Raw genomic sequence first — 12,633 nt, forward strand, 5'->3', positions numbered from 1 at the left:
ATGCCATTATGACTCGGATCAAGGTACAAGGTAGTTCAAAGTAGATAACCATCTCACAATAGGAATGAACTTGTCAGTCCTGCAAAAGTGGCAATCCCTTCAAAGAGGTCACAACATGAGAAAACAAACGCTCCAATTAAGTTCAAACCAGTTAAGCTAATTAAATTCAAAGAAGCAACATAAAAATGCTTGATTTTTTTAATTTTGGAACCAATTTATTTATTTGTGTATGATATCTTCCACATCATTCAAACCCGATTATCCAATTTTGCTGCATCGCGATGTGAGGACGAGCTTGTGGTGTACTCGCATCTGGTGCGTCCATTCACCTGACATTAAGGCTACCTTTCCTCACCGTCAAGTGGCAACTTGCACTGCCAAAAGCCCGAATGAGATTTTTCAATGAGATTTTTTGCGCCGCTTCTCATTTAGCTAACGGCTCTCAGCCAAATGTTCGGTGTGTCTCAAGCCAAGGGAGACGCGACCAAACGAAAGCAGATGCATTTGACGACGCATCTGAGTCCAAAGCAACAACGCTGTTCCTGCGCCCTCGTGCGTGTTCGCGTCTGGATGTCATCAGCCGCTGTTTGCGTTTAATCTCAAACAATTCCAGATGGCAGGAGATGATCTCGTCAGCCGCGTATGAGATGCATACGAGCTGGGAAGTCGTCGCGACGATGCACTGGCAAGAAAAAAAAAAAAGAAAGACTTGGGAATTTCCAGCCTCTTCCCGAAAGTAAATAGTTTATGGCGGCGCTCGCCGATTATCGCTGGTCGCCGTCTCCCGCGTGAACGCTGTCAGGGTGGGGCGGAATAAACGTCAGGCCACATTGACAAGCAGAACGATCCAAAATTACGTCTCGGATATATTGACACGAGTTAGACGTCGAGACGATCAACGGCAATTAGGGAGACATCCAAAGCAGTTATCCCAGATTTGCTTAGCCATTACACGCCTTCTCGGAAGGTTGGCCGTCTGCAAAGAGTGGGAGTTAGGCATGCTGGCTCTCTCGAGTGGCCAGCAAAATAAATCACTAAATGAAAATGCGCATTTTCCATTCGCTTCAAGTAAAAAACTATTACCATATGGGGGCGCTGTTGGGTATCGTTCAACTTGGCAGTACATTTGCATCTGTACTGCTTATGTTCAGTTTTATCATTTTTGGGTAGTGACAGTGAAGTTCGATGTCATTGTTGTGGCTCTTAACCTTGACAATCTTTTGCCCCAATTTCTTACCAAAAAAAAAATCATTGAATCCAAACATGAGAGACATCCATACCTGCAGACTCAGCACAGCACATCGGATAACCTTTGCACGCCACCTTGAAAATGCAAACTTTTTTAAAAGTCCTCCCATGCGAAGCAACTCTCAAGGTCAAAAATTGGCCATGTGAGGCGAGTACGTGACTCGAGTCTCTCCCTCGATGCCCTCCGGAGTAGTTTGAAGCCTGTTCACAGATGCGACAACACCGAAGTTTCGGACACTCCCGGTTTATTGCAGAAAGCGGTCCATTGAAGAGATTCTGGAACCAAGACAACTGGCCTTCACACTTTAGAAGACCCTGTAATTATAATAACGAATCTGTCGACCGCGGCCAAGGAGCGCTCGCCATTTCACGCCCAGGACGGCCATTTCTGAGCCGGACAAACAAAAGTTTTGTTCCCTGCTGTGAGAACACACCTAAAAAAATACAAGCCACACGGCTGCCCGACATCAGGAGGAGAAGCTTTGTGCATTAACAAGAGGTGAGGCACAGCATGGAGTAGAAAAATATTTTCTCCATCAGGGGCCCCGGTGTGCAAATATCAGGAAATGAAGCTAACTCTCAGTTTGATTGACAGAGCTCTGGCAAGTAACAAATGAAAGAGGCAAGAAGCCCAGAGGTGATTTTGTTCAGTACCTTCTGCCATCTAGTGGCTTTGTCGGAGTACAGGAACGGAGTCCGCGTTGCGTCGTCAGCGAGCAGGCTAACTAGCGTCCTCAGCAGGCACACTAACTAGCCTCCTCAGCGAGCAAGCCAACTAGCATGCTCGGCTGACAATCCTGCCAAAAAGACAATGATCGTGGCGGCTTTGTCCTTCGCACAAACATCTGCATTGAAGAGAGTCACGACACACAAGACGGAACGCGCCTCGAGCGGCCAATGAGGAAGACACCAGAGCCAAAGAAGTCCCCCAAGCTCCTTCCGTTCAATCGCATTGTAGAACATGAAACTTGTTGCCCGCCAAGCCCGAAACAGTCCGCTGCTTTGACCCGAGCCACCCAAAGCCCTCGTCTTTATCGTCGTCGTCATCCGCATCCCGGTCTCTCTCTTCCTCGGGCTCGGTGCTGGATTCGCTTTCCTCTTCGTCGTCCCTCTTGCCCGCGGTGTCCTCCTCCGACGTCCGTCCTTGCAAGGCCAGAATCTTTGGGATGTCAGTGTGGCTCTCCCAATGCTCTGAGCGTTGCCGGCAAAGAGAACATCATGTTTTTGCCCCGCAATCGAGCTCTTGGTAGAGTTTCCACGCCCCTGCCATATGGTTTGGGACACAAAGCCGATTGCTGATTGGGCTCACCTCTCAGGCAGCTGTAGCCGCGCGGTCGGAAGCACAGGCAAAGGCGGCCGTCAGTGGCTAACCTCAGGAGGCTGTTGGCCGCCCGGTATACATCGTTTCGGGACGCTTTTGCCGTCTTGTATCCTCTCCGCTCAGCCCATGCTGGGGATCGAGAGGAGCATTGGCACAGTGTAAGCTCCAAAAGTGAAGCCATGTGAACTTTTGGGAAAATTGATAAATCAGAATGCTAATTGATGGCGCATTGATTCCTACAAAGTGGCAACCCCACAGAAAACTTTCCTCATCATAGTGGAATACATGTATTTTTTCCACAGCCAATGCAACTCGTAGCGAGAGTCAAGCAAAATAAAATTGGCTTCTTCCCTTCTTGCAAGGAGAGGCGCGTACCCTCGCAAACATCCCAGGCAGTCCAGGGCTCCTGGTTCGAAAGGCGCTCTCCTTGCCGGTTGTCGCCTTCTTCCAAGTTTGGATGCTTGAGCTTCAGCACGGAGAGGAAGGGGGTCCTCTCGCACAGATAACCCACCGAGCTGTACGGCTCCTGCAACTGCGACACCGGGTAGATGCCGGCCAGAATCTAAGGAAACAAACTACGTTACGAGGGAGCTTGCACGCACGCACGCACACTCACGCACGCGCACTCACGCACACCCCCCCCCCCACACCCACACCCACACCCACACCCACACCCACACCCACACACACACCCACACACACACACACACACCCACACACCCACACACCCACACACACACACACACACACACACACACACACACACACACACACACACACACACACACACACACACACACACACACACACACACACACACACACACACACACACACACACACACACACACACACACACACACACACACACACACACACACACACACACACGTCTGTGTCTGGGGGGGGTGGGGGAGACTTGCTCGTGCCTGCAACTGTTTATCCACACAGGAGGGGAAGATGAGGCCTGGGCAGTCGCAGAGTTTGACGGTGGAGGTGAGGTAGTAAGTCTGGAAATATTTGGTGTGGCCAGGGGTGCGTGAGACGCTCACCACCTTCCGGCCAACCAGGCTGTTGATGATGGACGACTTGCCAACATTTGGGAATCCTAAAAATGAAAAGAGTGAGCGCTCAAACTTGTTTTTGAGGTAACTTGCTTTGAGATGAGGAGCTACATACGTTTAGACAAAAGTTGTACTTTACTTAAAGAAGTGTGGCCGCAGTTAACAAAAGGTGCTGCAGGAAATGGGGTCAAAATACAAAAAGTCCTGTCTAGCTACAAAAACAGATATGCTCAAACCTCATTGAATAAAGTACATAAGCAGACAAGTATATTCACATATTAAATAAATAAAAAACATTTTAAGCATACAATTATACCTACACACCAAATCAATAAAGAAGACATAACTAGACATTTTTCATAAATGGTGATGAGAAAGGTATGATCTGATATATTTCTGAGCACTTTGAAATAACAAATGACTTTTGATAGATTGCCTAAATAGCTTAATGACCCTTAAGGAACTGTGTAATGCATGCCTGATGTTTTTTCTCTGAATCATGGACACGACCAGAGTCGTCTTGACCGTTCAGTACTTGATTGTATCTTATGTTTTGACTAATGCTAGACGCCAGTTTTTGATTACTACTGAACGCTCTGCACAGAGGGAAATAGTTTGCCTAACAAAGAAAAGATACGGTTGCAAGCATGATTAAAGTAAGAATAAGCAAAGACATGATGTATCAAAAGAACAGCAATAGATTAATGATGTCACAGCCAAAAACTAACAATTTCGTACAAAATGACAAAATTAAAAGAATAAGAATGAGGTACAACAGTGTATGTCCAAGATTGGAGAAGAATGTTCACAGGAAGGTCACGTGTAGATAAAACTAGCAGGTGCCAGAAGGAGCCACCCAAAGACTCGGCCAAAGATGATCGCCAAGGCCGAAAGACGGGATGGAAGACAACAGCCCCCCCTCCACACACACACACCAACAGAACCCCACCTCCACACCGAATCGCCCATAATCAGCACCACTCCCATGCAAGCAGACTCTCCTTCGAACTTGCCCCACCCCGAAGACTCATCACCCATCAATCTCGGCCCACAATGTGCTACTGAATATAAAACTGATCTAACAACCTTGGACTTTGCCTTTTCTGAATGGAAACTTTCCGCTCTTGAAGGGCCCAGCGCTGTATTGTACTTTCCTGAAAACAGAGCTTTTTGAACAAGAATTGTGATTGAACTCAACCAATCTGTGTAAGTCTAATTTCTGCTTCAGTGTCTTTGCATTTTCCTAAATCTGAAGAAATCAAACGAGCACGCAGTGAGTAAATTGGATAACAGGTGATTGGCAAAGGCTTTTGCCGTGAGGCGCAGATAACGCGCTCCCTAAATTGTGGACAGAATCCAGCAGTGCGACTAGAATGGACTAATTTAGATTCATTTCTACGCATTATTAATTCAAACTTGGAAAGGAGCCAAACAGCTTGTGCCCCACCAAACACTGACCGATGCAACCCAGGGTGAGGACGCCATCCTTGTACAGCTCCTGCGCCGGGTTACTCATCTCCAGGGCACTATCACTCTGATGCTCGACCAGCACCGACTCGACCTGCTCGTCCGGCCCCTCCTCTCCCTGTTGCTCGGCAACGATGTCGGCCTGGATCTTGCGCTCCCAGTTGGACAGGTCGACTGCGCAGCACGAAGGTGACATTTTTAACGCCGATGTGCGAAGAGTCGCATCAAAGGACCTAAGTCAAGCAGTTGGACCGCTTTACCTCGGCCTGCCGTGATCTCTTGACAGGACTTCAGGATCTCCGCAGGACCACCGCCGTGGCTCCAGTCGGTCTTGCGCTTCATCCGTTTTTTCTGGAGCACTATGAGCCGGCAAACAGCCAGGCGGGCCACCATTAGATCGGCAACAAGCGCAAACGTTCCCCCAATCGCGCCAAGAGAGATTTGTCAGCTCTGCCGTGGAGAATATCCAATTTCCATTAACTTCTAACTCGGAGTGTCGGATAAAAAACTTGAAGCAAGCTGGCCTTGCATCCTATTTGGAGAACAGTGACGCACGGTTTGGAGACATTTTGGTATGGTGCTGTTTTGGGAACATGAAGACGAAAAGTGCGGCAGCCTTGCTCACCTGTGCTGTAGGCCTGCCCGCGGTGGGAGGTGAAGCAGACAACGCGCAGCTGTGGGAACTGCGACGTCATATAATGCTTCCAAGCGATCGCCAGGGGGGGCAGACACAAGTCCACTTTGTTCAGAACCAACACCATGTGCTTCTTCAGCTCGCCAGTGATGTAGCGGTACACCTCGGGGGGGAACTGCAGAACCTGGGAGATACATCTTTCATAAATACGTGAGGGGAAAAGAACACTTGAAAGTCGAGCTAGTGCAAAAATAAACAGAAACAAACTAAACTGTTTTCAATTTTAACCTACCGGGTGCCGGATGTCCACAATGAGCAGGACGACATCTGACATCTCTAACACTCGCCACAGCTGCCTCCATGTCTATTGGGAAAAAAAGTTTACATGATCTCCACAGCCACATGAGGGCAGTGATCTATATGCTCCGATGTTTTTTTTTTTTTTTCTCTGTGGCAGCCTGGTGCCAAATTGATCAGGGAGCCATGCTCTAGCGAACGCAACTGAAAATCAAGGAAACTTTCATTGAGGTGGCTGTGACTCTCTCTGTGAAACGCTGGCAAAGCCGTTTGGCTTCTTATTTTACCTCCAGGTTGTGCTCAAAATGGCTGAGGGATCCGGGCGGGTTTCTGGACCGCAGGTCGTCCAGGTACCGCTTGTATGACTTCTCCTCTTTCCTCAGCAAGTCGGCTCGGCTCATCTCATAGTTCCAGGGCGGCCGTCGTGGGAAACCCAGGCCTGTTTAGCAGCATCAAACGCTCATTCGTCCCATCCCATTAAGCACTCTTCTATTTAAAAGGAACGTCATGCAGAGAATTTTTCAAAGAAAAAAAGCCACCTCTTTCTGGCGGGTAGATGTCCTCAATGCCGATTTCCAGTTGTTTGTCGGAGACGGGCAGCAGGATCTTCTCCTGGGCCATCTTCTTTCGCTTCTCTACTTCCTCTTTGCTCTCCTTTTCAAAGTGAAGACGAAACCTCCAGAGAGGAAACACAAGCATTTGGTGTCACTGCAAACTTCAGCTTTACGGGGGCCGTGTCTGCTCAACGGGCAACATGTGGCACGATCGAATCGAGCACGACGCGTGGCGGTATTGCTCATATGGAAGCTAATCTGTTATTTGTCCTGCTTGTGAAGCTGGCATGCATTTGATGAGGAAAACTGGATGGAAACAGAGCAAAAGGGGCAGACACCTATTAGGATCATGTCTTCCCTCTCGGCCGAAGGGCTGCTGATTGATCCTGCGGATGTCGGTGGTCTCGCTGTCTGACGTGTCTGACTGCCGGTCCGCCTCCCGCTCCGCGCTGGCATTGCGGCTACTTGGTCCCGAGCCCATGTCACCTGGGTGGTAAAAGCAGTCAGTCAGTCAGTATGCAGCACATTGACCAAATTCTTCTGTTCCCTTGCTTAAACATTCATTTGTCCAGAAACACGTCAAATACCATAACTAAACACGCTGACGACCGTCCATGCTGTCCATCCCGGATCACTTTTACTAGAGAAGCACTGTTAAACATCGGTCAGTCTTCTTCTGGTATTTTCTCTCCTGTTTTCTCTGATTCAGACTGTTTGTCGGAGATTTTAGCCGGAGCGGCGGTGCTATACAAGCTAGCGCGACGGCGGCGACGCGGAAAACGAGCCGGAGCCCTCGTAAAGCTGAGGCAGAAAGGGTTCCGTTCTGCCCTACCGTCAATTCATCTGGCGAATGTCCGCTCCCTGGCGAACAAGATGGACGAACTGCTGCTCCTCACTTCAAGGAACACGGACTTCAGCAGATCCGCCGCGCTGTGTTTTGTTGAAACGTGGCTTAGCGAACGAACCCCCCACCACGCCATGGAGTTAGCTGGGTTTCGGCTAACGCGTGCAGATCGCAGCGCGGAGCTCTCCGGAAAATCAAAGGGAGGTGGTCTCTGTTTCTACATTAATGAACGTTGGTGTACCGATGTCATGGTGTTGAAAGAGTTTTGCAGCCCTCTCCTAGAAACACTTTTCATAAACTGCCGGCCGTTCTATTCACCACGGGAGTTCTCCTCGATCGTCATGGCTGCTGTTTACATCCCACCACACGCACGTGCGAGTGAAGCCACGCAGGTGCTGGCTGACCAGGTGACAGACATGGAGAAACTTCTACCAAATTCACTAATCATTGTTCTGGGTGATCTTAACAGGGCGAACCTCGCACACGAACTCCCCAGATACAGACAGCACATAACGTGTCCCACCAGAGGGGCACAGACACTGGACCACTGCTACACCGTAATTAAGGATGCATACCACTCTGTGGCTCGTGCAGCTTTAGGACTCTCGGACCACTGTCTAGTTCACATATGTCAGAGTCAAGGCCCGCGGGCCACATCCGGCCCGCGAGAAGGTTTTTTACGGCCCTTGGGATGATCTTGATTTATTATTAGAACCGGCCCGCAGACCGCAGCAAGCCGGCAACCCGCAGATCTTTTACAAGCACCAATACTACATTTCCCACAATGCAACGGTGACGCACCGAGCAGTACGCTGCTTCATTTCAGTGTTTATTATTAGCACAGCAGTCGTCAGCATAACTGTAAAATTAACTTTCAGATACCCATCAAAAATGGCAAAAAGGAAGGTGGACACTGAGAACCGGGGGTTTCAAACAAGGTGGGAGTCGGAGTATATGTTCACGGAGGTAGCAGGAAAACCTGTGTCTTCTGTGTGGAGAAAGTGTGGCGGTACTGAAAGAGTATAATCTGAGACGACATTATGAAACGAAAGACGCGGATTATTTTTTTCTTTGAAGTAAATTTAGCCCACTTTTGCTAAAATAGAAAGTTTAAAAGTTAAAGTTTAATATTTGTTTTCACTGCATGTTACTTTTGATTAATAGATTTTTGCACTTTATTTTATTGTATTTCAATCCAATTACATTTTAAAAATATTTCAGTTGCGTGGATGATAGAAAATTGCTATTATTTTTTTCTTTGAAGTAAATTTAGCCCACTTTTGCTAAAATATAAAATATAGGTTACTGATGGTGCCTTAAACAATAAAGGTTTCTTTCATTTAATGTTCATGTTATGGGGATTTTTATATAAAGGAAATTTGTCGTTTGTGTCTGTTGAAAATTAAAGATTATTGACAGAGCCATAAGAAAATATTGCTTTATTTATCTGATCATATTGGAATATATTTGTTAAGTTTTCAGTAGGTTCAATTAGGTTCACTAGACTATATGCGTCATTTAAAAAAATTTCAATGAACATTCGATCAGTCCGGCCCTCGGCTTGTAGCTAATTTTTTTATTTGGCCCTCCGTCCATTTGACTTTGACACTCCTGGTCTAGTTCATCTGATCCCTGCCTACAGACAGAAACTAAAAACTTCTAAGCCTGTGGTAAGGACTGTCAGGAAGTGGACAGTGGAGTCAAGGCAGAACCTCCAAGCCTGCTTTGACTGCACCGATTGGAGAGTTTTCGAAGCTGCAGATTCAGACTTGCATGAACTCACTGACACTGTCACATCATACATCAGTTTTTGTGAGGATCTGTGTGTGCAGACTAAGACCTTCTGCACGTACAACAACGACAAACCTTGGTTTACACCGAACCTTAGGAGGCTGCGCAAAGTCAAGGAGGAGGCCTACAGGAGCGGCGACCGGGACCTGTTCAAGCAGACCAGAAACACACTGAACCGAGAGGTCAGGAAAGCCAGGAGGTGTTACGGGGAGAGCCTGGAGAGACACCTCTCTGCCAATCCTGATCCCTCAACAGTGTGGAAAGGCCTGCAGAGCATCACGGGCTTCAAGAAACGAACCCCCCGTCCTGTGGAGAGCCCAAGGCTCGCTAACCAGCTAAACAGGTTCTACTGCAGGTTTGATCGGTCTTCCCACACAACGGGACTTCCTGCAGCACAATCCACATACTCACCTCCCCCCACAACTGCTCTGTCCACACCTCCATCACCGTGGTCACCGACTCTCTCTCTTGCAGAGGCCGCGCCCGCACTCCAGATTCGCGAGGAGGAAGTGCGCCAGATGTTCCGAAGACAAAAGATCAGGAAGGCACCGGGCCCAGACGGCGTGTCACCTTCCTGCTTGAAAGTTTGCGCTGAGCAGCTGGCGCCCACCTTTGCACGGATCTTCAATCGTTCCCTGGAGCTGTGTGAGGTGCCCGCGTGCTTCAAGAGCTCCACCATCGTTCCAGTGGCCAAGAAGCCCGCCATCACAGGTCTGAATGACTATAGACCTGTTGCACTGACATCTGTGGTCATGAAATCTTTCGAGAGGTTAGTGCTGAACCACCTGAAGGATGTCACGGGCCCCCTGCTGGACCCCCTCCAGTTTGCCTACCGGGCAAACAGGTCGGTGGATGATGCGGTCAACATGGGTCTGCACTACATCCTGCAACACCTGGACACCCCAGGAAAGTACGCCAGGATCCTGTTTGTGGACTTCAGCTCGGCGTTCAACACCATCGCTCCTGACATCCTCCAACAGAAGCTCATCCAGCTCGCGGTGCCTGCCTCCACCTGTCAGTGGATCACCAGCTTCCTGACCAACAGGAGACAGCGTGTGAGGCTGGGGAGCATCACATCTGACACTCTGACTACCAACACTGGAGCCCCTCAGGGGTGCGTCCTCTCCCCACTGCTCTTCTCCCTCTACACCAACGATTTCTCCGCAAGTGACTCTTCTGTGAAGCTCCTGAAGTATGCAGACGACACCACTCTCATCGGACTGATCCAGAACGGTGATGAGACTGCATACAGACAGGAGGTGGAGCGGCTGGTCCACTGGTGCAGCCAAAACCACCTGGACCTGAACCCGCTCAAGACCGTGGAGATGACAGTGGACTTCAGGCGAGGCCCTTCACCACTTTCACCCCTCACTATCCGCAGTAATACTATTCTCTCATCAGACACCTTCAAGTTCCTGGGAACCACAATCTCTCGGGACCTGAAATGGACCGGCCACATAGACTCTGTCCGGAAGAAGGCCCAGCAGAGGCTGTACTTCCTGAGACAGCTCAAGAAGTTCAACCTGCCGCGGGAGCTGCTGAAGACCTTCTACACTGCCATCATCCAGTCTGTCCTCTGCACCTCCATCACTGTCTGGTTTGGATCGGCCTCCAAACAAGACAAGCACAGACTGCAACGGACAATAAGGACTGCAGAAAAGATAATTGGAATCAACCTCCCATCTATTCAAGACTTGTACCTGACCAGGACCAGGAAACGTGCAAGTAACATCTCAACAGACCCTTCGCACCCAGGTTGCAGCCTGTTTGAACTACTCCCCTCCGGACGCCGTTATAGAGCTCTGTACACTAAAACCAGCAGACACAGAGACAGCTTCTTCCCCCAGGCTGTCGCTCTGATGAACTCACACCACTCTTAGAGTCTCAGAGTCATTACTGTGCAATAACATCCTGCTTTCCACACCTTTTTTGTTTACACTGTTTGTACTATGTGTCCTCTCTGCATCCATTGCAGCCTGGTCATCCTAGAAGAGGGACCCTCCCATCTGTGGACTTTTCTCAAGGTTTCTCATTTCCCATAGCTGGAGTTTTGAGTTTTCCCTTGCCCTCTTGGGAGTTTAAGATCTGGGGATGCTTGAGAATATCTTTCGTTCTTCACATGTGCTGAGTGTTGTTGTTAGTCACCTAAATGTTGAACAGAGGCTGTGATTTACCGAAGTCAAATTCCTTGTTTGGCACGCTCAAACATGGCGAATAAAAAACTCTTGAATCTTGAATCTTGAATCTTGAATAAGCTGCGGTACAATTTACCCTTTTCATTTCAAAAGAGGATCAGGAATATATGCCTGCGAGTCGATGTTGATGGTGTTCAAATCACCACTGTTTGATAATAATTCAAGATTCAAGAGTTTTTATTCGCCATGTTTGAGCGTGCCAAACAAGGAATTTGACTTCGGTAAATCACAGCCTCTGTTCAACATTTAGGTGACTAACAACAACAACAACAACAACAATGAAACAACGATAATGCCACATCGAGAATATTCTGTAATCCCTCGATGTTGTTTCCCAAAGTGCATTAAGCTAGCAGACTCAAAGGTGTTTCAAGGTTTTAAAATGCTCAACGCGTATTGTCTTTTTGTCTCGATTGACAAAAGACTTTGACAGTGTAGACAAGAACAGTGTGTGGGACATTATCTTACAGCTTACAATGACAACAACGGCCTACAAAGAAACTAGTAATTAACTTTATCAAACGTGCCGCCACGATGATGGCAAGAGTAGCATTACCTGAAACTTTAATTGAGTAACAGCTAATGCTAACAAGGTAATGCTTCAAGCCAGCGGGCTGGTTTTTTTCCATACCTCGCTTTCTTTCCCGTTTGTCTTGCAGCTGCTTCTTCTTTTGCTTGTTGCTGAATGGCTTTTTCCGAGGCATGTTTTTGAAAGATAGCGGGTACAGGTTGTGATGAAAACGTCGTCGTGAGCCGCCTGGTTTCTTGAACTGTTTCACAGCCACGAAGTTTCTCGACTCTGTCCACTTTTCAGTGACGCCATGTTTTCCTGCAGACTGCAGAGCATGTCGGCCGAAACCATTGCGATGTTCACTTACCGAGCGAGAGGAGATTAGAATAATTTATTTTTGCGTGAATTATATAACACGTCAATTTCCACAGAATTTTTTTGCCGTACTGACACCAAATTTTTTACATTTGAATAACCAAACGCGACTGAAATGCTAACTGTGACTGATTGTATTCCCCCAGACAATGAGGTCTGTTAGTTTCGTCCAATTTTGTAAAAACTTCATGATGCTGCGTCCAAGTGCGGTGCAATTTTTTCAAAACGATAAGTTAATTGTGGTGTATGTACTGTGACAATAATTAGTCAATTTAATTTTATATATTTTATTCATGGTTTATTCTAGAAGTATTACAAATGACATCTTTTCCA

General features: G+C 47.9%; 1 protein-coding gene across 1 annotated transcript; it reads right to left on the minus strand.

Moving 5' to 3' along the window:
• Window positions 1-1,476: 1,476 nt before the first annotated feature.
• Window positions 1,477-12,268, minus strand: gnl1 (G protein nucleolar 1). The gene is made up of 12 exons (XM_088386051.1): window positions 12,046-12,268; window positions 6,923-7,070; window positions 6,570-6,706; window positions 6,318-6,469; window positions 6,026-6,097; window positions 5,725-5,917; window positions 5,360-5,458; window positions 5,091-5,273; window positions 3,498-3,676; window positions 2,945-3,131; window positions 2,558-2,698; window positions 1,477-2,439 (listed from the first exon to the last, which is right to left on the minus strand). The coding sequence occupies exons 1-12, from the start codon at window positions 12,116-12,118 to the stop codon at window positions 2,192-2,194; spliced, it is 1,812 nt and encodes a 603-aa protein (XP_088242177.1). The 5' UTR covers window positions 12,119-12,268; the 3' UTR covers window positions 1,477-2,191.
• Window positions 12,269-12,633: the final 365 nt, after the last annotated feature.

The sequence above is a fragment of the Syngnathus floridae genome, chromosome 10 (assembly GCF_059516105.1).
Source record: "Syngnathus floridae isolate MCC-2025c chromosome 10, RoL_Sflo_1.0, whole genome shotgun sequence".
In the NCBI taxonomy this organism is placed as follows: domain Eukaryota; kingdom Metazoa; phylum Chordata; class Actinopteri; order Syngnathiformes; family Syngnathidae; genus Syngnathus; species Syngnathus floridae.

Excerpts from the sequence above, each read along its gene's own strand:
- gnl1 (XM_088386051.1), bottom strand. The coding sequence starts at position 12,118 with ATGCCTCGGAAAAAGCCATTCAGCAACAAGCAAAAGAAGAAGCAGCTG. Across the intron at positions 5,459-5,724 it reads CGGGCAGGCCTACAGCACAG|TGCTCCAGAAAAAACGGATG; the intron begins GTGAGCAAGGCT and ends GCCGGCTCATAG. Across the intron at positions 5,274-5,359 it reads AGAGATCACGGCAGGCCGAG|TCGACCTGTCCAACTGGGAG; the intron begins GTAAAGCGGTCC and ends CGTGCTGCGCAG.